This window comes from Bufo bufo, chromosome 8 (assembly GCF_905171765.1).
Source record: "Bufo bufo chromosome 8, aBufBuf1.1, whole genome shotgun sequence".
Lineage (NCBI taxonomy): Eukaryota > Metazoa > Chordata > Amphibia > Anura > Bufonidae > Bufo > Bufo bufo.
Window position 1 is genome coordinate 222414808 of NC_053396.1, and position 27252 is coordinate 222442059.

The window sequence follows — 27252 nt, forward strand, 5'->3', positions numbered from 1 at the left end:
GACACATCGATGCCCTCCTCTATTCTGTCAGATCTCTGTCCCTCCCCCATCACTCTCCTGTCTCAGCAGATGGTTTAATAAGGAACAGATATTGGGGGAAATTTGCACCGAACCAAAAATCAGATGCAGAGGTTGTAAAATGATAAAATAAGTCATATTCACAAATCCCTCACCACGGCCGCTGCAACACTTCATAATCCCCTCGTCATACAGGAAATGACTTCTCCTCACAACCACTGACGGTGTCTGATGAAGGGGGCGCACATGCCTGAAACGCGTTACATGTGCAAAAAAAGAAGTTAGATGGTAACCTGCGGCTCTCAAGCCGGCTTCTCCTGGTTTTCTTTGCTTCAAATTCAGGGATCATTTTGGAGGTGCTACAGCTACCGGGTTATCTCCCTCAGAGAGTTCGATATGTTTCCCAGAGTTGTGCCTGCGCTCGCTCAACTCTTTCTGGAGAGCGTTTCTACTTACCTGCACACCTAGCTGCTATATCCACCCTGTGATACTTCTCCATAGAGCACCCCTCCCTGTGATTTTTTTTTTTCTTCCATACTGACATTTGGGGTACAGGATAATGACACTGACACTCGGGGTACAGGATAATGACACTGACACTTGGGGTACAGGATAATGACGCTGACACTTGGGGTACAGGATAATGACGCTGACACTTGGGGTACAGGATAATGACACTGACACTTGGGGGACAGGACAATGACACTGACACTTGGGGGACAGGATAATGACGCTGACACTTGGGGTACAGGATAATGACGCTGACACTTGGGGTACAGGATAATGACGCTGACACTTGGGGTACAGGATAATGACGCTGACACTTGGGGTACAGGATAATGACGCTGACACTTGGGGTACAGGATAATGACGCTGACACTTGGGGTACAGGATAATGACACTGACACTTGGGGTACAGGATAATGACACTGACACTTGGGGTACAGGATAATGACACTCGGGGTACAGGATAATGACACTGACACTTGGGGTACAGGATAATGACACTGACACTTGGGGTACAGGATAATGACACTGACACTTGGGGTACAGGATAATGACACTGACACTTGGGGTACAGGATAATGACACTGACACTTGGGGTACAGGATAATGACACTGACATTTGGGGGACAGGATAATGACGCTGATACTTGGGGGACAGGATAATGACACTGACACTCGGGGTACAGGATAAGGACACTGACACTCGGGGTACAGGATAATGACGCTGATACTTGGGGCACAGGATAATGACGCTGACACTTGGGGTACAGGATAATGACGCTGACACTCGGGGTACAGGATAATGACACTGACACTTGGGGTACAGGATAATGACGCTGACACTCGGGGTACAGGATAATGACACTGACACTTGGGGTACAGGATAATAACACTGACACTTGGGGGACAGGACAATGACACTGACACTTGGGGTACAGGACAATGACACTGACCCTCGTGGTACAGGATAATGACACTGACACTTGGGGTACAGGATAATGACACTTGGGGTACAGGATAATGACGCTGACACTTGGGGTACAGGATAATGACACTGACACTTGGGGTACAGGATAATGACACTGATACTTGGGGTACAGGATAATGACACTGACATTTGGGGGACAGGATAATGACACTGACATTTGGGGGACAGGATAATGACGCTGATACTTGGGGTACAGGATAATGACACTGACACTTGGGGGACAGGATAATGACGCTGACACTCGGGGTACAGGATAATGACACTGACACTCGGGGTACAGGATAATGACACTGACACTTGGGGTACAGGATAATGACACTGACACTTGGGGTACAGGATAATGACACTGACACTTGGGGTACAGGATAATGACACTGACACTTGGGGTACAGGATAATGACACTGACACTTGGGGTACAGGATAATGACACTTGGGGTACAGGATAATGACACTGACACTTGGGGTACAGGATAATGACACTGACACTTGGGGTACAGGATAATGACACTGACACTTGGGGTACAGGATAAGGATACTGACACTTGGGGTACAGGATAATGACACTTGTACAGGACAATGACACTTGGGGTACAGGATAATGACACTGACACTTGGGGTACAGGATAATGACGCTGACACTTGGGGTACAGGATAATGACACTGACACTTGGGGTACAGGATAATGACACTGACACTTGGGGTACAGGACAATGACACTGACACTTGGGGTACAGGATAATGACACTGACACTTGTGGTACAGGACAATGACACTTGTGGTACAGGATAATGACACTGACACTTGGGGTACAGGATAAGGACAATGGTAAGTTTAGGGAAAAGAAATGGCAGTACTACCGGGGCGCTAAGATTTAAACAAATTTTATTTTAGTATAAAACTAGACATGAAGTGATCTGGTCTTAGTTTAGCTACGCGTTTCACCGACGCTCCGTTGGCTTCTTCAGGCTGACCCAGAGGAGTGGCACACACCAGAATTTACACACAAAATAAACTGGAAATGACATCATTAGATTGACAGGTTCAGTCCACAGATACATTTAGTAGCATAAATAATTAAAAGCTGAATGAAACATTGTGCAAATATATTATATAAATAAATAATTGATAGTATATATATAAAATTAGACTTAAACGTGCAGCAATACACTGTTTTAGTAATAAATTCTAATTAAATAATAGATTATTAAATAAATAAATAATAAAAAAAATCAAGATGGCTGACATAAAGTCATTATTTATAATATAAAGCTCTGTTAAAATAATTACTTATTCTTCTATATTCATTCATCTATAGTAAGTGCTTGTGGTAGGAAGCCTGAATACTACTTATTCAGTATGTTCCATGGCTTCATGGAGACCTTCAGGTATCAGCGTCTGCAGGCGAAATATCCAGTAGGATTCTTTATTTACTATTTTTAGTGTTTAGAGGAATCCAGTCGTTGATGGTGAGTTTTAGAACAGATATATCGCGATTGTGCTGTGTAGAGACGCTATGGTGTTGTTTTTCATTACTTGTATTGCTTCTATGTTTTTTTTTAAATGAGTTTTGTTTAGAAACAGAACAGCACAATCGCGATATATCTGTTCTAAAACTCACCATCAACGACTGGATTCCTCCAAACACTAAAAATAGACTCCAACAATTAGTAAATAAAGAATCCTACTGGATATTTCGCCTGAAGGTCTCAATGAAGCCATAGAACATACTGAATAAGTAGTATTCAGGCTTCCTACCACAAGTACTTACTATAGATGAATGAATATAGAAGAATAAGTAATTATTTTAACAGAGCATTTTATTATAAATAATGACTTTATGTCAGCCATCTTGATTTTTTATTATTATTTATTTTATAATCTATTATTTAATTAGAATTTGTTACTGAAACAGTGTATTGGTGCACTTTTAAGTCTAATTTTACATATATATATATATACACTATCAATTATTTATTTGCCTTTATATAATATATTTGCACAATGTTTCATTCAGCTTTTAATTATTTATGCTACTAAATGTATCTGTGGACTGAACCCATCAATCTAATGATGTCATTTCCTGTTTTTTTGTGTAAATTCTGGTGTGTGCCACTCCTCTGGGTCAGCCTGAAGAAGCCGACGGAGCATCGGTGAAACTGATAGCTAAACTAAGACCCGATCACTTTGTTTATGTCTAGTTTTATCTAATATATAAAGCTGAGTGTAATGTGTGTGTGCATGTGTGTCCGCTAAAGGAATCTGTTGCATTTACAATCACAAAATTTGGCACACAGGTACATCAGGTGTCCGGGAAGGTTTTAGACCGGGTCTCAGCTCTCTAGGACGTACCGTTCCTGAGATATTCCCAAAAAATGCATTAGCCAATAGAAGCTTGGTCACATGACCAATATCAGCCAATAAAAGCTCTCAGGTCCTCCAGCCTCCACATCCAGTTTTACTCCAGGTCCATAACAAGGCAGCCATTTATCTTCACTGCTGTAGGAGAGCTTTAAAGGAAATCTGTCACCAGGATAATTGCTATGTCAGTAAAACCATGGCCTAATAGCACTTAGTACCTTATTTCCAGATGTGCCTTTGTTCCAGCAATAGATGTTTTTATCCTCTGAAAATCCAGTTTATTTGGTATGTAAATGAGCCAGTAAGGTGCCCAGAGGGGCGTCACAGTGCTGCTGTCTTAGAGTGAGCTGTTCAAAAGGACACGCCCCTGATTCGGTTAGCCCCCCCCCCCCCCCCACACTCCTTACTGACACTTGGGGTATGGGATACTGACACTGACACTCGGGGTACAGGATAATGACGCTGACACTTGGGGTACAGGATAATGACGCTGACACTCGGGGTACAGGATAATGACACTGACACTTGGGGTACAGGATAATGACGCTGACACTCGGGGTACAGGATAATGACACTGACACTTGGGGTACAGGATAATAACACTGACACTTGGGGGACAGGACAATGACACTGACACTTGGGGTACAGGACAATGACACTGACCCTCGTGGTACAGGATAATGACACTGACACTTGGGGTACAGGATAATGACACTTGGGGTACAGGATAATGACGCTGACACTTGGGGTACAGGATAATGACACTGACACTTGGGGTACAGGATAATGACACTGATACTTGGGGTACAGGATAATGACACTGACATTTGGGGGACAGGATAATGACACTGACATTTGGGGGACAGGATAATGACGCTGATACTTGGGGTACAGGATAATGACACTGACACTTGGGGGACAGGATAATGACGCTGACACTCGGGGTACAGGATAATGACACTGACACTCGGGGTACAGGATAATGACACTGACACTTGGGGTACAGGATAATGACACTGACACTTGGGGTACAGGATAATGACACTGACACTTGGGGTACAGGATAATGACACTGACACTTGGGGTACAGGATAATGACACTGACACTTGGGGTACAGGATAATGACACTTGGGGTACAGGATAATGACACTGACACTTGGGGTACAGGATAATGACACTGACACTTGGGGTACAGGATAATGACACTGACACTTGGGGTACAGGATAAGGATACTGACACTTGGGGTACAGGATAATGACACTTGTACAGGACAATGACACTTGGGGTACAGGATAATGACACTGACACTTGGGGTACAGGATAATGACGCTGACACTTGGGGTACAGGATAATGACACTGACACTTGGGGTACAGGATAATGACACTGACACTTGGGGTACAGGACAATGACACTGACACTTGGGGTACAGGATAATGACACTGACACTTGTGGTACAGGACAATGACACTTGTGGTACAGGATAATGACACTGACACTTGGGGTACAGGATAAGGACAATGGTAAGTTTAGGGAAAAGAAATGGCAGTACTACCGGGGCGCTAAGATTTAAACAAATTTTATTTTAGTATAAAACTAGACATGAAGTGATCTGGTCTTAGTTTAGCTACGCGTTTCACCGACGCTCCGTTGGCTTCTTCAGGCTGACCCAGAGGAGTGGCACACACCAGAATTTACACACAAAATAAACTGGAAATGACATCATTAGATTGACAGGTTCAGTCCACAGATACATTTAGTAGCATAAATAATTAAAAGCTGAATGAAACATTGTGCAAATATATTATATAAATAAATAATTGATAGTATATATATAAAATTAGACTTAAACGTGCAGCAATACACTGTTTTAGTAATAAATTCTAATTAAATAATAGATTATTAAATAAATAAATAATAAAAAAAATCAAGATGGCTGACATAAAGTCATTATTTATAATATAAAGCTCTGTTAAAATAATTACTTATTCTTCTATATTCATTCATCTATAGTAAGTGCTTGTGGTAGGAAGCCTGAATACTACTTATTCAGTATGTTCCATGGCTTCATGGAGACCTTCAGGTATCAGCGTCTGCAGGCGAAATATCCAGTAGGATTCTTTATTTACTATTTTTAGTGTTTAGAGGAATCCAGTCGTTGATGGTGAGTTTTAGAACAGATATATCGCGATTGTGCTGTGTAGAGACGCTATGGTGTTGTTTTTCATTACTTGTATTGCTTCTATGTTTTTTTTTAAATGAGTTTTGTTTAGAAACAGAACAGCACAATCGCGATATATCTGTTCTAAAACTCACCATCAACGACTGGATTCCTCCAAACACTAAAAATAGACTCCAACAATTAGTAAATAAAGAATCCTACTGGATATTTCGCCTGAAGGTCTCAATGAAGCCATAGAACATACTGAATAAGTAGTATTCAGGCTTCCTACCACAAGTACTTACTATAGATGAATGAATATAGAAGAATAAGTAATTATTTTAACAGAGCATTTTATTATAAATAATGACTTTATGTCAGCCATCTTGATTTTTTATTATTATTTATTTTATAATCTATTATTTAATTAGAATTTGTTACTGAAACAGTGTATTGGTGCACTTTTAAGTCTAATTTTACATATATATATATATACACTATCAATTATTTATTTGCCTTTATATAATATATTTGCACAATGTTTCATTCAGCTTTTAATTATTTATGCTACTAAATGTATCTGTGGACTGAACCCATCAATCTAATGATGTCATTTCCTGTTTTTTTGTGTAAATTCTGGTGTGTGCCACTCCTCTGGGTCAGCCTGAAGAAGCCGACGGAGCATCGGTGAAACTGATAGCTAAACTAAGACCCGATCACTTTGTTTATGTCTAGTTTTATCTAATATATAAAGCTGAGTGTAATGTGTGTGTGCATGTGTGTCCGCTAAAGGAATCTGTTGCATTTACAATCACAAAATTTGGCACACAGGTACATCAGGTGTCCGGGAAGGTTTTAGACCGGGTCTCAGCTCTCTAGGACGTACCGTTCCTGAGATATTCCCAAAAAATGCATTAGCCAATAGAAGCTTGGTCACATGACCAATATCAGCCAATAAAAGCTCTCAGGTCCTCCAGCCTCCACATCCAGTTTTACTCCAGGTCCATAACAAGGCAGCCATTTATCTTCACTGCTGTAGGAGAGCTTTAAAGGAAATCTGTCACCAGGATAATTGCTATGTCAGTAAAACCATGGCCTAATAGCACTTAGTACCTTATTTCCAGATGTGCCTTTGTTCCAGCAATAGATGTTTTTATCCTCTGAAAATCCAGTTTATTTGGTATGTAAATGAGCCAGTAAGGTGCCCAGAGGGGCGTCACAGTGCTGCTGTCTTAGAGTGAGCTGTTCAAAAGGACACGCCCCTGATTCGGTTAGCCCCCCCCCCCCCCCACACTCCTTACTGACACTTGGGGTATGGGATACTGACACTGACACTCGGGGTACAGGATAATGACACTGACACTTGGGGGACAGGATAAGGACACTGACACTTGGGGGACAGGATAAGGACACTGACACTCGGGGTACAGGATAATGACACTGACACTCGGGGTACAGGATAATGACACTGACACTTGGGGTAGAAGATAATTACACTGACACTTGGGGTACAGGATAATGACACTGACACTTGGGGTACAGGATAATGACACTGACACTTGGGGTACAGGATAATGACACTGATACTCGGGGTACAGGATAATGACACTGACACTTGGGGTACAGGATAATGACACTGACACTCGGGGTACAGGATAACTACATTGACACTTGGGGTACAGGATAATGACACTGACACTTGGGGTACATATCAGTAGGTCTCGATGTTTCCGTCAGCCTGTATAATTAAGCATTACAGTGATACATTGTTTCATAAATGGTTTTATCTTCTCGCAGGATTTATTCACACGTCAGTGTTCGGTCAGTGATTTCCATCAGTGATTGGAGCCAAAACCAGGATTGGAGCCTCCACAGACATAAGGTAGAGGGGAAGATCTGCTCCGGTTCTGTGTTTAGAGCCGGACCTGGTTTTGCTACACAATCACTGATGGAAATCACTGACCGAACACTGACGCGTGAAAGTGGCCTCATCCTGGACCGAGTGTCAGTCACTGCGAACCACTGTATACGAAAGAAACAGATGAAATCAGTGAAAGACCCGTAAAATTTCTACAGCTTTAGGCTAGGGCTACACAACGACATTTGTCGTGCGATTATCTGTTACTCAACATTTTTTGTCAATGGTGTCGGACTTCGACATGAGACACACTGCCACTGCGACACGGCAATCGCAAAAAAAACATCCAAGTTGGACTTTGTGCACCTGTCGTTTACCAGTCGTCACATGTCGCAGTGCGACACCATTGACTATCATTACAAAAAATGTTGTGCAACATAAATGTCTCAAGACACATGTTGCATTGTCACGCTGTGCAGCCCTAGCCTTCATGTCGGCAGTTTCTGGTCTAATATGTGCAAGATTACAAATATGTGTCCACTGCGCAGTGACGACACACTCCTCTCTGCTTTAGAACCAGGGAGCACACAGCGTCTCGCAGGCGTCCCCGTCCAGATGAGTTCTCATGCAGTTCACTATGCTACGTAATGGATACTTAATCCCTCCAGCTACTCCGCTAATACACTGAGAGCTCTGCTACCTCCAGCTCTGTAAGGTTATAACAAGGTTACCTGTACGGATGGTGCCGATCTACATGTAGTTAAACCATCTTGGTCGCCGCGATGTGATTTACTTCATACACACAGAACGGTCATTTCTATCTCATCAGTTTCAGAATTTAACTGTAAACTTACAAACTTACGAATCTCTTTCACTTGTTTCACGTCCCGGCGATATAAGGTAGCGGGGGATGCAGTGTTCCTCTGTGCCGTGCCGGATACATAATAACAATAGACCCCACGTGTTTCTATCTTATATACAATGTAACTATTTGGTAAATGTAAATAAACATCTATATTTAGTTGACATTTTCATTCTTCTTTCAATGGTCCCCAATTCCTGCGAGGGTCATTACGTCATTACGAGAATACGTTCACACAGAGTTTTTCGGAGGAGGTTTTTCAGCCAAAGCCAGAAGTGGATCCAACTGAGAAGAGGACATGTCCTCCTCTTATATTTCTAATTCCTTTTTCATCTACTTCTGGCTTTGGCTGAAAAACCTGCAGGGCAATTCTCCTAAAAACCTCCTACAAAACCTCAGTGTGGACTACCATGTCAACCATATGATCATCTTCAGCAGCAGATGACTGTAGCTCATGATTTTCATGGTCTCCCCTTTTCTGCATGGAGAAGGGCCCCATTGAATGCTGGGCCCCAAAGCAGGTTCTGTTACCTCCATAGTGTGCAGCATAAAGGGATGTACTGGAGAGCAGTTCTGGGATATCAGACGTATTATAAAATGAGGTGACCTCAGCATTGAATGGTGTCAAGTTTTGGATCCTTTCTAGACGGATCTTGAATAAATGTGAAGTAAGTGCTCCACTCTGATAATGCTTCTTTATAGGAAGAAGCTGGAACCTACTGCATTGCTTCCCCTACCTTCTGCTCATAGCTTTTCTGTCTGCAGGCTCAGTCCAGCCGAAGCTGCCATTCCATCACCATTAGATGCACTTATCAGGTTCTGCATGTCTTTATCACTTTGCCCCTGCCCCAGATAAGCCCTACACTTACAATCCTGTCGCTGCCCTCACATTGCTTCTTCTTCTAAACCATAGTCAAAGGGCTGCATTGCCATCTACAGGCCTGAGCAACCCCAATGCAAATGACTTAACATTCAATTTTTTTTTCCAGCATTGATGAATCATTGGGGCCTCAGCCAAGCAGTGACTATTTCTTTGGTTCGATGCTAATGACTTCAAGGCAGAACCAGGATTCAGAAGAGACAGAAGTGGCAAAATTCCACAGAAAACAAGAACAATAGAAATGTCTAATTTACCTGTCGTGTGTGGATGGGGCCAGGTGCCTTGAAGCCTCCTTGACAACTGCACTCCGAGACACTGTAAGGATCCGAGCTGCTGGAGGAGCACTTAGACAATGAGTCACAGCCCACAACAAATGTGTTGTCCAGTGGTAGTTCCTGAATGACGTGATGTTTTTTAGGAGCAACCGGTGTCTCAGGCTTTATCTGGAAGGTGGGTTGTGGAGAAGCGGACTTGTAGTGCTTGGCCAGATCTGGACTATCAGGTTTGAATGTAGTCGGAGTGGTGCCCCAATTATATTTCCCCATAGTTTGCTCTTCTAACTCCACTGGGATGTCCAGTGTGCCATTGATGTGCTCATGGGCGGGATCCTCTGTCTTAGATTCCTCTATAGTAACAAAATTGAGGAGAAGGTTTTTTGGAGAACGCTTCTTCTTCTTCCTCTTTTTCTTGATTTGCCTGTTTTCTTGGTTTGGAGAAACCCATTCTCCACTTTGCTTGTTCTTCTGAACCACTTTGTGCCGTGGTGTTTGGCGACAACGTACGAGAGCAGTGACAAAAATTACCAAAATCACGGTCATGGTCCCCGCTATGATAGCAATGATGATTTTGACGTAGTCGTTGGTCTGCGGTGTTATCTCCCCATCCCCGATGTTCTGTCCAACCGGCGTTTCCATGTTTCTCCTTACAAGCTCTTGAATGTAAGATCCATTGGTGATGGTTTCATTGACAAACAAATGCACCAGTGAAAGAGTATGAAAAGGCTCCGGCTTCCCCGAGTCATTAACTTTTATCACGAGTCTGTGTAAACCATGATCACCGGCAAGTATTTTCTCCTTCAAGCTGATATTACCACTCCTTTCATCAATGGTGAATAAACCCCTGGAGTTACCTCCTATTATACTGTAACGCAAATCAGCATTTATCCCGGTGTCATTATCCACGGCAAAGACTTTGGTTACTATGGAGCCAGGGTTGGTTGAGGTTGGCACCAATTCATATGAATAATTAGTGGATGGGATGAGAAATACTGGCCGGTTATCATTGACGTCCTCAACGAATATGGTCACTTTTACTGTTGAAGACTTTTGAGGGGTTCCTCGATCCACGGCTCTGACTTGAAAGGTGTAGGCACCTTGTTGCTCCCTATCAAAGGTTATATTTGGCTTAATGACCCCTGTATGGGGATCAATTATAAAATTATCCTTTGCATTCACAAGCGAGAGAGTAAACTCAGCGTTCTCTCCTATATCTTCATCTGTTACGGTGATGAGGCCAACAGTGCCATAAGTTGGTAGGTTCTCCGGCACATAAAAGTTATATTCGTTATGTGTGAACGAGGGACTGTTATCATTTTGATCCAGGACTGATAAGGTCACCGTGGTATTGGTTTGTAGGGAAGGCATCCCATTATCCTTAGCAATGACTGTAAAGGTATACCTGTCCTGCTTCTCCCGATCCAGTTTCCTTACGGCGCTGAGAATTCCCGTCCGCCTATCAAGGTTAAATATGGTCGGGGAATTGGGACCAAGCATATAACTGAGCTCAGCGTTGCGCCCGCTGTCTGCATCGGTGGCACTGATTTTGGTCAGCTCTGTGCCGGGTGGGTTGTTCTCAACAAACGATAGACCAATGACTGGAAGGGTAAAAACTGGAGGATTGTCATTTTCATCCTTGACTTTAATAAGAAGCATGGCGGATTGGTTGAGCGGTGGTTTTCCAGAATCGGAGGCGACAATTTTGATTGCATATTCCCTTGTGGCTTCATAATCCAGAGGGGCCGCAGTCTCCAATAGAAATTGATTGTCAAACACTGGCTTTAACCTAAAGGGGGCGTCATGGTCTGTGAAACAAGTCACCTTGCCGTTAAGATCGGCGTCCTTATCGGTAACCGTGATCAGGGCGATTTTTGTATTAATCGGAGCCTTCTCAGAGATTTGCACAGTTCCATTGACAGGGTTTATAATATACCTTGTATCAATCGATGGAATGTTATCATTTATGTCTGTGATGTTTATGGTGATGGTGGCCCGAGAGGGGGTCGAGCTCCCATCACTTGCTAAGACGGTCAGTTTATGGTAATGAGATTCTTCACGATCCAGGGGTTCCTTAACGGTAATTAATCCAGTATTATTATCAATGGCAAAATGGCGCCTGGCAAGGTTAGAGATCTGGTTTCCAAAATAAAAATGAATTTTGGCATTGGAGCCGAGGTCAGCATCAGTCGCATGAAGTTGTGTCACCGAGGTCCCCACAGCTGCATTTTCTGGAATATTCACTTCAATGTCTTTATCCTTAAAAACAGGACGGTTGTCATTGACATCGGTGACCGTGACTTGTAAAATTGCCGTACTGGATCTGGGAGGATTCCCACCGTCTTCCACCTTAATCTTCATGACGTAAGTATCCCTCTGCTCTCTGTCCAGACTCTGCTGGACGATAAGTTGGGGCCACTTGTCTCCTTCGGGAGTTTCAATGACATCGAGTCCAAACACGTTTTGGCCCTAAAATATAAAAAGAACAGAAACACAATAAGTATTTTTGTAAACATTCAGTCCCATACAATATAATTAAAAAGTATCAATATAATAACCAATTAATGATGATCTTCCATTAGTATAATCCGTTAAGGCACTCTAGACCAGGGATCAGCAATCTCTGGAACTCCAGCTCTTCAAGAAGTACAACTCCCAGAATGCTCCCATCGCTTCTATGGAACAGTTCATGCTTGCATGCTGGGAGTTGTAGTTTCACAGCAGCTGGGGTGCTGAAGGTTGCTGATCCCTTCCCAAGAATATTTGACAATTATCACCTAGTGAGGCCAGGTTCAACATGACTGACCAGCATATGTCCCATGGAGGACATTATAAATCCTGGAGAAATAAGGAGGTGGGTTAGGTAGTTGGGCACCTGCCTGAGAATCTGGGCGTCCAGGTCCTTTTTCTGCACCATGTACCCAGTGATGTATGGTCCAGAAAAAAGAGACAAAGTGGTCAACAGTGCTCCAATAATGGCAAACTCAGAAGATCCAAATGCACATGTGTTTATCAGAACATCCATTACAGTGTGAAATCGGGTTGGCTACAATGAGTAACAGAATCTCAAAAAGTCTGAGAAAAATGTTTTGAGCAACAACTTACAATGTTACACTGTAAAAAGTGTGGGCTGGTTACAATTTATGGAAACATTGTTACTTAGCTTGCCTTGAGTTTTGGCAACTTGATTGGGGAGGTGTATCAAAGCTGGTGTGAAACTGACTTAGTTACCCACGGCAACCAGATTCCACCTTTCATTTTCCAATTGAACCTTGAAATGTGAAAGGTGGAATCTGAGTGGTTGCTATGGGCAACAAAGCCAGTTTTGATAAATCTCCCCCAATATCTCAAGTTGCCTTCAACCATAAATTCTTCTGGTTTCCTGTTGCTAGAGAGCAGTGCATTGTGGGAGCTTAGGTCAGATATGTTACATGTCAAGGGGGTAGAACTAAACTGTTGTATGTTTTCAAGGGCAACCATAATGTTCCTCATACATGATTTAATAAAAAGACACAACTACAAAAAACAGTAAAGCAAAACATTGAATGGTAGGTAGTTTGACTCTTGGTATAGATTGTAGCTGTGAAATTCTGTTGATGTGGGGGGTGATTTGCTCCCTGCCCGATTCTTTCTATGACAATCGCCGACACTCCTCCTCCCGTAAACCTGTGAATATTCATAGCTACAGTACCCATTTCTGAAAGCGGCTTGAGCTAATAAATTAAATACACTTTTCAAGATGTTAATCTAATTTTCTTACCCAGATGGGTCCGCGCCGCCAGTGAGCGTGAAAATAAATTCCCAAAAAAACCCCATCTAAAACTGATTAACTCAAGAAACATCTAACAAGCCAACTGACGCATGCCAACGAAAACCCCCAGATTAAATTATTTTGTCTTAACTCAGAATTTATTTTACCAAATACGTTACAAAAAATGTTCATTCCATTTATAAAGCCTTGTCGCATGAAAAGAAGCTGCGGTAATTCATGTAATTAGGGCTTGATGGGCTTTTACCACTGGATTCTTCCCAGCAGGCGCCCACCTGGTATTAGTTATTATGTAGCAATATTAGGGTTTTAGTTTATGTTTACTATATAGCACTACCCTATAGTCACTGTATGGCAGTGCTATGGTATGTGGTGATTTTGTGGGATGCATATTACATGATTACTATTAGTGTTGAGCGAATCAAAGTCAAACTAATTGACTTTGATCAGAATTTTAGGAAAAATTTGATTAGCTGTGAAGCCAAATTTCCTCACCCTTTGTGGTAACGAATCAATTTTCCATGAAATGGCAGTAAAAACAAACAAACAAAAAAAAACATACTTTCTTCCATTTTAGTGGCAAGAGGCCCTTCCAGCCATCTTAATTGAAGATACCACGCAAAATCTCCCATGTGGTGACGTATGACATCACCAAGACAGCGCAATGATGTCATCATGTCACCTCGCGAGATTTCACGCAGTGTCTTCAATGGCCTTTACGCAATGAAATGGATGAGGTGAGTATTTATTTATTACCCTGATTAACCTCTGAAAGGCCTAAATGTCAGCCGCGATCGGCGATAACTGCAGCATCTGAGGGGTTAAATGATGGGGGGTGGCGTGATCGCCGTTCCACGTCATTGCACCCGCCACCCACAAAGAAATATGCTTCGCGACAAAGTAATTCATCACAAAGCTAATTTCTTTGTGAAATTCGGCGAAGCAGCCGAATCAAATTCTCCATATCTTCGCTCATCTCTAGTGTTGAGAGCGAATATTCGAATAGCAAATTTTTATCGCAAATATCGCCACTTCGAGAATTTGTGGATATTCAGAATACAGTGCTATATATTTGTTACATTGAATATTCGGCATTATTTTTCATCTGAACACATGATTCCTCCCTGCTTCTTGCTTGTGGGCCAATGAGAAGGAAGCAATGTCAAGTTCACAACAATACTTAGTGCCCAATCAGATCTGCTAAAATCTGAAGTTGCACGTAGTGCGAAAAAATATTCTAATCAATGCCGATTAGCGCAATCGCAAATATATTGGAGCACTTGACTCTGTCTGCATATAAAGCTATTGTAATGTTCTGCCGTGCCGACCATTTTCTCCAATCTCAGAAAAACTTCTAGCAGCTTGAAAAATGTAGCCAAAGTGACCCACGGCTGTATTTCGCGTTCCGAATTCGCATTACACAATTTTTACATTGCCGATTTCTCGCATTCAATAAAATAATCTTGAGTTCTCAAATTCAAGAATATATGACGAATATTCTACAAAATATTCATGAAATATCACGACTTCGAATATAGCCCCAGCCGCTCATCACTACTCATCTCTACTTCCGATATTGAACCTTTACAGAAGCACTGTATGGCGGTGTTTTACAGGGAACCTCTGCGCTGTGAGCACTGCAGAGAAGAGCAAACTAGATAAGATTCGTTTGGTTTAAAGTTCAACAAATTTCTCTCTCTTGTCGGTTCGCGCAAAACGAATCACCAAAAATTTGGGTTCGACTGAACCTCAACTTTTTGAGAAGTTCAGACCGAATCCCAAACCAGTAGAACCAGTTTGCTCTTCCTTACAGTACTGTACGGTAAAGATACTATATTAAACTTCTAAATAAGCACTGTACCGTATGGTAGCATTATGTAGAGATTTTATTAGACATTACTACCGCACCATATGGCAATCTTATGTGCTTACTTTATTATTTAGTCACTATATGGCAGTATTATGTAAGGAACTTATGGGACGTTATGCCAACGTTACGTGTACTATATGAGGCTATGCTTTCTGATATTTCTGAGATGTGTTATCTAAACTAAGCAAACACCTTCAATTGCTTTTCAATGGGTTTTGTTTCAAGATAACGCGATGATTTAAGAAATTTGAGTTATTTCAGCACTGTATGACACTGTTAGGTGTTCATTATATGAGGCCATTATATGTTTTCTTGCACTACTGTAAATTATTTGGTTATTAGTAAATGTACTGCGGCTTTATTTCTGTACTGTATGGTAATATTATTGAGGCAGGTTTATCTCACCAGTTGAGGAGGGCAATGTGACCATCCTAAGCTGCAGTGCCCCCACATGTATGGTGGCTACATCCTACAATATCAGCGGCTCTATCTTCCATGTTCTTGTGTCCACCCATAGGACATAGTGTCAGCACGTCCTCACAACATGAGCAGAATATGGAGGCTATCCCCTAATAATCAGGAACACAATCTGGCCCAGATGGTACCCTAAGTAGCCCAGTCTCAGGACTGTCAGTGGTTTAGGAAGCTGCTGATTCATCCTCCTGCATTCTGACATCGCTCCCATTCACATCCTCAGTTTTCAGAATAAACTCAACTGAACTTTAGTATTTTATATTTTTACAACAAATAATTGTTTTGTTTGCAGAGCGGAGACTCTCATCATTGTTCTGTAGCAATTCATGCTTGTTTCTGTTTAGTATTGACAGGATAATAAAAGTTTATACATTATGAGAATCAACTCTGGAAGGTTTTCATATTCTCATGAGGGAATTTCATGACTGCCGGCTTTACAGTGACTATTACAGCCACACAAACACAGGCAGCGACAAGAGGTGTAGAGGACGCAGTAACAAAGGGATACAAAGGTCAATTACAGCAATGCCAATATTTATTTTACTGTCTATTATGTATACTGTGACATGACAGTGTGTATTACCTCTGTACTGTTCACACTTGAGGCAATTGCACAAAACAGCACATAACTTTACAGTCTTGGTGTTAATTCACACACAATGGAAAGTTCATATAACACAAGTCACCTTGCTGGCAGTTCTGCCTCCAGTAGTCCACAGCAGGCTTTAGGGGGCCTGTTTCCCCAGCGTGCGGCTCTCAGCCCTCCAGCACAAAGCCTCAGATCCCCAAAACAGAGACCTCTCTGCTGAGCCCAGCTGCCTATTTAAGGACAGCCAGGTGCTGCCAAAACCCGGACCGGCACTAAAACTCCGGTCCGGTGTTTGACCTCACCTTGCTGGAAACCAGCCCAACCTTGCCAGACACAACCCCTCACTGTGTCACATGTGACATCACTGTGTTTATTATCCCTGTACTGTGACATCACTGTGTTTATTATCCCTGTACTGTGACATCACTGTGTTTATTATCCATGTACTGTGACATCACTGTGTTTATTATTCCTGTACTGTGACATCACTGTGTGTATTATCTCTGTACTGTGACATCACTGTGTTTATTATCTCTGTACTGTGACATCACTGTGTTTATTATCTCTGTGCTGTGACATCACTGTGTTTATTATCCCTGTACTGTGACATCACTGTGTTTATTATCCCTGTACTGTGACATCACTGTGTTTATTATCTCTGTACTGTGACATCACTGTGTTTATTATCCCTGTACTGTGACATCACTGTGTTTATTATCCCTGTACTGTGACATCACTGTGTTTATTATCTCTGTACTGTGACATCACTGTGTTTTTTATCTCTGTCCTGTGACATCGCTGTGTTTATTATCCCTGTACTGTGACATCACTGTGTTTATTATCCCTGTACTGTGACATCACTGTGTTTATTATCCCTGTACTGTGACATCACTGTGTTTATTATCCCTGTACTGTGACATCACTGTGTTTATTATCCCTGTACTGTGACATCACTGTGTTTATTATCTCTGTACTGTGATATCACTGTGTTTATTATCCCTGTACTGTGACATCACTGTGTGTATTATCTCTGTACTGTGACATCACTGTGTTTATTATCTCTGTACTGTGACATCACTGTGTTTATTATCCCTGTACTGTGACATCACTGTGTTTATTATCTCTGTACTGTGACATCACTGTGTTTATTATCTCTGCACTGTGACATCACTGTGTTTATTATCTCTGTACTGTGACATCACTGTGTTTATTATCTCTGTACTGTGACATCACTGTGTTTATTATCTCTGTACTGTGACATCACTGTGTTTATTATCTCTGTCCTGTGACATCACTGTGTTTATTATCCCTGTACTGTGACATCACTGTGTGTATTATCTCCGTACTGTGACATCACTGTGTTTATTATCTCTGTGCTGTGACATCACTGTGTTTATTATCTCTGTACTGTGACATCGCTGTGTTTATTATCCCTGTACTGTGACATCACTGTGTTTATTATTCCTGTACTGTGACATCACTGTGTTTATTATCCCTGTACTGTGACATCACTGTGTTTATTATCCCTGTACTATGACATCACTGTGTTTATTATCCCTGTACTGTGACATCACTGTGTGTATTATCCCTGTACTGTGACATCACTGTGTTTATTATCCCTGTACTATGACATCACTGTGTTTATTATCCCTGTACTATGACATCACTGTGTGTATTATCCCTGTACTGTGACATCAGTGTTTATTATCCCTGTACTGTGATATCACTGTGTGTATTATCTCTGTACTGTGACATCACTGTGTTTATTATCGCTGTACTGTGACATCACTGTGTTTATTATCTCTGTACTGTGACATCTCTGTGTGTTTTTATTACAATGGAAATGTTCTGTCTGAATGGTTATATTTGATACTATCTTGTAAAGAATACATAAATAAATATAAAATTATGTAAAACACTTGTTATACACCAGCGCTTGCACTTATTTAGACTGACGCTGCGTTACTGCAACGGTATCGCCACCGCTGAGAATCAAAAAAATGATGTATGCAATATATCTATAAAGTACTGCGCGACGACAGGCAGAGAAAATACAGGGGGTACACGTCGCGCAGTACCTTATAGATATAAAATATAAAATGATGTTGACTTGGTTGCAGAGTTTGCAGTGGAACACACACACATTCTCGGTTGCAGAGCTTGCAGTCTAAAGGAGTTTATTTTAGCCCTTTTGATGTAACCGCAGCCTATTCACAGTTCTTGTAGTGTTTATTGCAGGATTCTTCCACACAGAAATCTGTTTGAACTATCTGGAGCTTGTTTGTTTCAGTTCAATAGTATCAATCGGAGAAAAAAAGCGCAGTTGGAGTTTATGGCTTTTTACGAGGAGACTTTAATTTTCACCGACTTCCTGATTAAAAGTTGTAGCGCAATTCAAACTGTCAATGAGGGAACAGACTGCAAACTCTCCCGGTGCGACCATTGTGCTGAGGCTCAGGGACTGTGCTGGAAGGCATGTACATATAATCCGCCATGCACATCCAACCCCCAGTGTACACCCCGCTATAGACCCCTCACACCCACTGTATCCCCCCCCCCCCTTACTCCCATGAATTCTTATGGTGGCATCATTCACTGCATGTAGCAGTGCTATAAAACTTCTGCAACATTGTAGCAAATGCTGATCTTTAAGGATGAGAAACCTGCAACTACTGTGAAATGTTACAAGAAGATTAACTGTTACCCTCATCATCCTCATCCATGAAGGGGGGATCCCGGTATATTTTATGTGTTTCCACAACATGTAGCAGCAGCTTTAATAATTGCAAACAATTTGAATAAATCTGAAAATCCTCAGATTGATCACGACTTTCATACATTTCCCACCTCCAGATCTGCAGTTACAATTCATTTAACCCCAGCAGCTGATCTAACATCTTGTCCTATGTTATAGTAGATGCAGTTTCAGAAGAGCATGCAATGCCTGGTGTGAACAGTAGACTTATAAAAATGTGCGTACAGATGTTTATAACCTGGACCCCTGACAATTTGCTGCCTGGAAAGCTGCTTCATGAAAAGGGACTTATAGTGGGTGGGCAGCCCTGGCAAAGACACTGAATAATAAATGTTCAGCAAAATTATGCATGCAGCTTTGGATGTGACTGGAGTATACGCTATGATAAAATACTAATGTATCTAATACAGCTTTATAAATTAATATACACAAGGGCTATACAGACTCTGATCAAAAGAGGGCAGCGGGAAGGTCTTTGAGGAATAGGACCTTTGATGACATCACTGCGCTCATCACATGATCTTTTACCATGGTGATGGATCATGTGATGGACCATGTGATGAGCGCAGTGACGTCATCAAAGGTCCTTTTCCTCACAGATGAAGACAGAAGAGATGCCGGCTGCGCGAACAAGTGGATTAAGGTGAGTTATATAATTTTTTTATTTTTTTTAACCCCTCCAGCGCTATTGTACTAAGCATTCTGTATTAAGAATGCTATTATTTTTCCTTATAACCATGTTATAAGGCAAAATAATAATGATCGGGTCCCCATCCTGATCGTCTCCTAGCAACCGCGCGTGAAAATCGCACTTGCTTGCGGATGTTTGCGATTTTCAAGCAGCCCCATTCGCTTCCATGGGGCCTGCGTTGCGTGAAAAACGCAGAATATAGAACATGCTGCGATTTTCACGCAACGCACAAGCGATGCGTGAAAATCACCGCTCATGTGAACAGCCCCATAGAAGTGAACGGGTCCGGATTCAGTGCGGGTGCAATGCGTTCACCTCACACGGAAATCTCGCCCGTGTGAAAGGGGCCTAACTGTCAGCAAGCTGCTGTTGACAGATCCAATAGTCTTAATTTGAATTAAATCTCATTCTGGGCTCTGAAGTCCAGGAGGCGGTCGGTCCTATCAGCGATTGGCAGCGGCCCTCTGACTGTGTACACACACAAAGCTGTCAATCACAGATAGGACCGCCTCCTGGACTACAAAGTCCAGAATGAGCAGGAATTTAAATAAATAAATGATAAGTTTTATATCTTACCCTGCTCAGCTCCTCCTGCTCTATGACAGGCTTCAGCTCAAATAGCATGTTCAATAAATAGTAATAATGTGCAATATATACACAATAGGATCAGTCAACAGCAGGTTTACTTGTTGACAGTTTCGAGATAGCAACAGAATATATATACTTTGTACAGAATAGAGCAGAAATGATGACAGGAAGCTTAGTACATCGCCTTATGATAACTCTCAGTGTGAGACGTGCAGAAGACGGAGGACTTCCCAGGGGCCCCGGCTCCATGTGAGCAGCAGAGGACGGGTAATGGCGTTCAATGTCAGAATTAAGCTCTTGAGGCTTGTCTAGTATTCTTACAGAGGATTTGTGGTCATTTTCTGTATGCTTAGCTTCTCAGCAGTATTAGCTCTATGGGTAACCTACAATACCGGGGACGTATCTGCCAGCAAAGCAAGCGCGGCGCGCCGGAGCGTGCGGAGCAATCTCCAGTAGTGTGCACACCGCATAACGCATCGCTGTCTACATTCAGCTTCAACTTCCAAGAAAAGAATTAATAAAAATGGTGGATCTCCTAAATCAGCTGCCTGTGCGTTATCTGCATCCAGAAATAATGAAGGAGAATACAAAACTAAAATAAGCAAGAAAGGCGAACTAACGACAAATATACAAATGTAAACTAAGCATAAAACGTGAAAAAGTACAATACAAAACTAAGATATAAAATAAAAACGTGAAAAGCTACCACAAATCTAAAATGAGCATAAACGTGAAAAACCTCAAAAAATGCAAAACATAAAAAAAAACATAAACATGAAAAATGTCAAAACTGTAAAGCAAGAATAAGCATAAACTATAAATATAAAGTTAAAAATTAAAATAAGCACAAAGGGGGTGTAAAGGAATACTGGCTTAGTTGTCCATAGCAACCAATCAGATTCCACCACTGGAAAATGGAAGTTGATATCTGATTGGTTTTCCTTTACACGAGTTTTGATAGATCTCCGCCAAAATGTGAAAAACTACAAAAATACTGACATACAAGAAGCATAATATAGGCAAAGCTGTCAGAAACAGCAGCACAAACAGAAGCAGAAGGAAGGAAAAAGCTAAAATAAGAATAAAACATGAAAAAATACAAAAATACAAAATTAAAATGAGCAAGAAAAAGTTGAAAAAGTACAAAACCTCATTCTGACGAGGCAGTTAATTCTTCCAGTAAATTGCTGCTATCATTACGACTTTCCTTGGGGGTCTTCCGTGCTATCTCGCTCCTCGCAGACCCCTCGGCACTCCACATATCACACAGAACAGATTCCAGCAGAATGTATAATTAGGAAATAATTGTTCATTTACACAGAATTCGAGGCGACTCCTGATCGATATCTTTGTAATGAAAGCAGAATTAGACGCCTCACGATATTTGCATTGGTGCTTCCAATGGATCTGTCAGGGGGCGACTCCACGTCCCTCCAGCTTCTCCTCTGTAGGCTGAGCTCCTCTTTGGCTCTGGGGTTGGTCAGTCTGCCGAGAAGAAGTTGGGGGGGGGGGGGCAGTCTGCCGAGAAGAAGCCAGGGGGGCCCAGCCTGCAGAGGAACGGGGGGGGGGGGCAGTCTGCCGAGAAGAAGCCAGGGGGGCCCAGCCTGCAGAGGAGCCAGGGGGGGCAGCCTGCAGAGAAGGAGCCAGGGGGCCCAGCCTGCAGAGAAGGAGCCAGGGGGCCCAGCCTGCAGAGAAGGAGCCAGGGGGGCCCAGCCTGCAGAGAAGGAGCCAGGGGGGCCCAGCCTGCAGAGGAGCCAGGGGAGGGGGCAGCCTGCAGAGAAGGAGCCAGGGGGGGCCCAGCCTGCAGAGAAGGAGCCAGGGGGCCCCAGCCTGCAGAGAAAGAGCCAGGGGGGGCCCAGCCTGCAGAGAAGGAGCCAGGGGGGCCCAGCATGCAGAGAAGGAGCCAGGGGGGCCCAGCCTGCAGAGAAGGAGCCAGGGGGGGCCCAGCATGCAGAGAAGGAGCCAGGGGGGCCCAGCCTGCAGAGGAGCCAGGAGACACAAGGAGACAGGGGTAATTGATATTGGAATCTCTATTGGATGAGACCATTAGGTAACGCTCAATTAAAAAAAAAAAATATATGCCATGGATTGTGGGGCAGCACCGAGACAAAAAATGCTGGGATTTACCTTAAAAATAGGTAGAATCTCATCAATTTGGGACGGTTGGCAACAATATATCTGGCGGTCTATAAGGCCCTGTGATGTGTAAGAGATCGGCAGTGCTATAGGCGGCACCAACACAACATCGCTCCTCTGTATGCCAGGATGGCACCACATGAAGCAGCATATGATACCAGCGGTGCCATTGTGGCAAGCCAAGGTATGGAGACTGCTGGGGGCACCCAGAGCCCCAATCATCCGGCGATAGGTGCTAGATTACCAAATATTCTGGATTATCGGACAGTCCTCAGAAAGTAAAAGCAGAGAAGCCTTCTGGAAGCCTAAATAGAGTGAGGCCAGATCCCTGGTCCCAGGCTCGTGGTCCTCCCGCCCGGTGCCCTACAGGACGGGGAAGAAGGGGGGGAATTGCCCATCATCTGTGTACTTCACATGATTCAAGCTTTAAGGTAAAGCTTCTACCAGAAGAGAACCAGCAGCACAAGACGGAAACTTCCAGAAGATGCAGATACCCCATGGAGAGCCTGATGCCCCCCCCCCCCCCCCCCCCTATAGATATATCGGCTCCGCTTAGCGAGGAGCAGGAGAACCTGCCGCGTCTTGTCGTTATTCCAGAGAACGCGGCGCCTGCACAGTTCCCAGACCAAGGTACATCACATGCCTAAGGGCGTACAGGCTTCCACACACGGATCCTGGGGCGATCCCTCCGACAGCGCAGCCGCAATCAGCGAATATCAGCTCTCTACCTGATAACGTGCGGCGGATTTCTCATCTCTCCAACGTTATTATTAGCTTTCTATACTTAAAAATGTGAATTATTATTATTTTATTTTTTTGCAAATAGATAGATATCAGATGTGACATCATTTAATTCATAGTAAAATGTGAATTTCGGATGAGAGATTAAGATGGAGGCACAGATGACGGCGAACTGTGAAGTATCCGCAATTTCTCTGCTGCATCTTCTTCTGGCACGTTACAGATTTTGCTGTCATACAGACAGTCTTTAAAAGCATCACAAGTCCCACTCCTCTCCTGAAATCCTCTGTGCTGCTGGGGACTCTGCTCCTTCCACTATGTAACTCTCATCCTGTGACCTCCACAAGATCAGCCCACTCCTCTCCTGAAATCCTCTGTGCTGCTGGGGACTCTGCTCCTTCCACTATGTAACTCTCAGCCTGTGACCTCCCACAAGAACATCGCACTCCTCTTCTGAAATCCTCTGTGCTGCTGGGGACCCTGCTCCTTCACTATGTAACTCTCATCCTGTGACCTCCACAAGATCAGCACAATCCTCTCCTAAAATCCTCTGTGCTGCTGGGACTCTGCTCCTTCCACTATGTAACTCTCATCCTGTGACCTCCACAAGATCAGCACATGCCTCTCCTGAAATCCTCTGTGCTGCTGGGACCCTGCTCCTTGCACTATGTAACTCTCATCCTGTGACCTCCACAAGATCAGCACATGCCTCTCCTAAAATCCTCTGTGCTGCTGGGGACCCTGCTCCTTCCACTATGTAACTCTCATCCTGTGACCTCCACAAGATCAGCACATGCCTCTCCTGAAATCCTCTGTGCTGCTGGGAGGACCCTGCTCCTTCCACTATGTAACTCTCATCCTGTGACCTCAACAAGATCATCGCACTCCTCTTCTGAAATCCTCTGTGCTGCTGGGAGGACCCTGCTCCTTCCACTATGTAACTCTCATCCTGTGACCTCCACAAGATCAGCACATGCCTCTCCTGAAATCCTCTGTGCTGCTGGGACTCTGCTCCTTCACTATGTAACTCTCATCCTCTGACCTCCACAAGATCAGCACATGCCTCTCCTGAAATCCTCTGTGCTGCTGGGACCCTGCTCCTTCACTATGTAACTCTCATCCTGTGACCTCCACAAGATCAGCACACTCCTCTCCTGAAATCATCTGTGCTGCTGGGAGGACCCTGCTCCTTCCATTACGCAACTCTCATCCTGTGACCTCCACTAGATCAGCACACTCCTCTCCTGAAATACTCTGTGCCGCTGTGACATTTATAGGACACCTGGTCAAACACAGACACCAACATCCTCGCTTGTGAACTCTTGTTGGACCAGAATTCATCCTGTGACCCGTCTGATCAGTGATGTCATGTCGTGATGATGTCATCAGCTCCACAGGCACAGTGCCGGCCGGAAGAGATAATTCTCTGCAATCTTAGGGATGTCAGACGAGGCTGGAATTCTATTCTACACTTACGATGGCTGTGACAAAGGGACATGATCGGCAGAACGCGGCTCTTCACGTGGCGCCGGATTGGTCGCGCATCCTTTCACCGCTCATCAGGTTAAATCGCCTTGATTGGTGGAGAAATGTGAATGTGTCTCATCTCCTGACACAATGAAAGGGAAATCGAATCCGCTGTCAGCACAGATTTATGTGGGATCTGCTCCGCCGCCACAGCGCACGCAGCCGTGTATGCCCGGAGCCCCGAGGACGCCGCGTCAGGAACTGACAGTGACCATGACCTGTTCAGTGTCCGGTCCCATCATCGGACAATCGGAGCCCAACCCCCAATCCCATCAATAAAGTCTAATAGGCTCGAAGGGCAGCGTCAAGCATCGCTTCATTCCTTCCGAACCTCTGGGACCCACCACAGGATCCTCCCCCGCACCTCATGGTTCATGATTAGAATTCTAGGGCTACAGTATTCAGTGACACATCTGTAAAAGAAAGGGTGAGGTGTGATGGACTTTATCTAAAAATGTAGTTGTAGCAGGTTTATCTGCAGTCCTATGTAACACCATAGATAACACAGTGATAACTCCCTGAGTACAGATAATGTAGTAGATGTCACCTGCAGTCCTATGTAACACTACAGATAACACAGTGATAACTCTCTGAGTACAGATAATGTAGTAGATGTCACCTGCAGTCCTATGTAACACCACAGATAACACAGTGATGACTCTCTGAGTACAGATAATGTAGTAGATGTCGCCTGCAGTCCTATGTAACACCACAGATAACACAGTAATAACTCTCTGAGTACAGATAATGTAGTAGATGTCACCTGCAGTCCTATGTAACACCACAGATAACACAGTGATATCTCTCTGAGTACAGATAATGTAGTAGATGTCACCTGCAGTCCTATGTAACACCACAGATAACACAGTAATGACTCTCTGAGTACAGATAATGTAGTAGATGTCACCTGCAGTCCTATGTAACACCACAGATAACACAGTGATAACTCTCTGAGTACGGATAATGTAGTAGATGTCACTTGCAGTCCTATGTAACATCACAGATAACACAGTGATATCTCTCTGAGTACAGATAATGTAGTAGATGTCACCTGCAGTCCTATGTAACACCACAGATAACACAGTAATGACTCTCTGAGTACGGATAATGTAGTAGATGTCACTTGCAGTCCTATGTAACACTACAGATAACACAGAGATAACTCTCTGAGTACAGATAATGTAGTAGATGTCACCTGCAGTCCTATGTAACACCACAGATAACACAGTGATATCTCTCTGAGTACAGATAATGTAGTAGATGTCACCTGCAGTCCTATGCAACACTACAGATAACACAGTGATAACTCTCTGAGTACAGATAATGTGGTAGATGTCGCCTGCAGTCCTATGTAACACCACAGATAACACAGTAATGACTCTCTGAGTACAGATAATGTAGTAGATGTCACTTGCAGTCCTATGTAACACCACAGATAACACAGTGATATCTCTCTGAGTACAGATAATGTAGTAGATGTCACCTGCAGTCCTATGTAACACCACAGATAACACAGTAATGACTCTCTGAGTACGGATAATGTAGTAGATGTCACTTGCAGTCCTATGTAACACCACAGATAACACAGTGATAACTCTCTGAGTACAGATAATGTAATAGATGTCACCTGCAGTCCTATGTAACCCCACAGATAACATAGTAATGACTCCCTGAGTACAGATAATGTAGTAGATGTCACCTGCAGTCCTATGTAACACCACAGATAACACAGTGATAACTCTCTGAGTACAGATAATGTAATAGATGTCACCTGCAGTCCTATGTAACCCCACAGATAACATAGTAATGACTCCCTGAGTATAGATAATGTAGTAGATGTCACCTGCAGTCCTATGTAACACCACAGATAACATAGTAATGACTCCCTGAGTACAGATAATGTAGTAGATGTCACCTGCAGTTTTATGTAACCCCACAGATAACACAGTGATAACTCTCCGAGTACATATAATGTAGTAGATGTCACCTGCAGTCCTATGTAACACCACAGATAACACAGTGATAACTCTCTGAGTACAGATAATGTAGTAGATGTCACCTGTAGTCCTATGTAACACCACAGATAACACAGTGATAACTCTCTGAGTACAGATAATGTAGTAGATGTCACCTGCAGTCCTATGTAACATCACAGATAACACAGTGATAACTCTCTGAGTACAGATAATGTAGTAGATGTCACCTG

General features: G+C 43.1%; 1 protein-coding gene across 2 annotated transcripts in view; it reads right to left on the bottom strand.

The window, feature by feature from the left end:
* PCDH11X (protocadherin 11 X-linked) overlaps positions 1–27252 on the bottom strand; it is a 198443-nt gene that overhangs the window by 16199 nt on the left and 154992 nt on the right. For both annotated transcript variants that reach the window (XM_040404756.1, XM_040404755.1), the window contains exon 3: positions 9889–12375. In XM_040404756.1, coding sequence (XP_040260690.1) covers positions 9889–12375 — 2487 coding nt within the window. The remainder of the gene's footprint in view (positions 1–9888; positions 12376–27252) is intronic.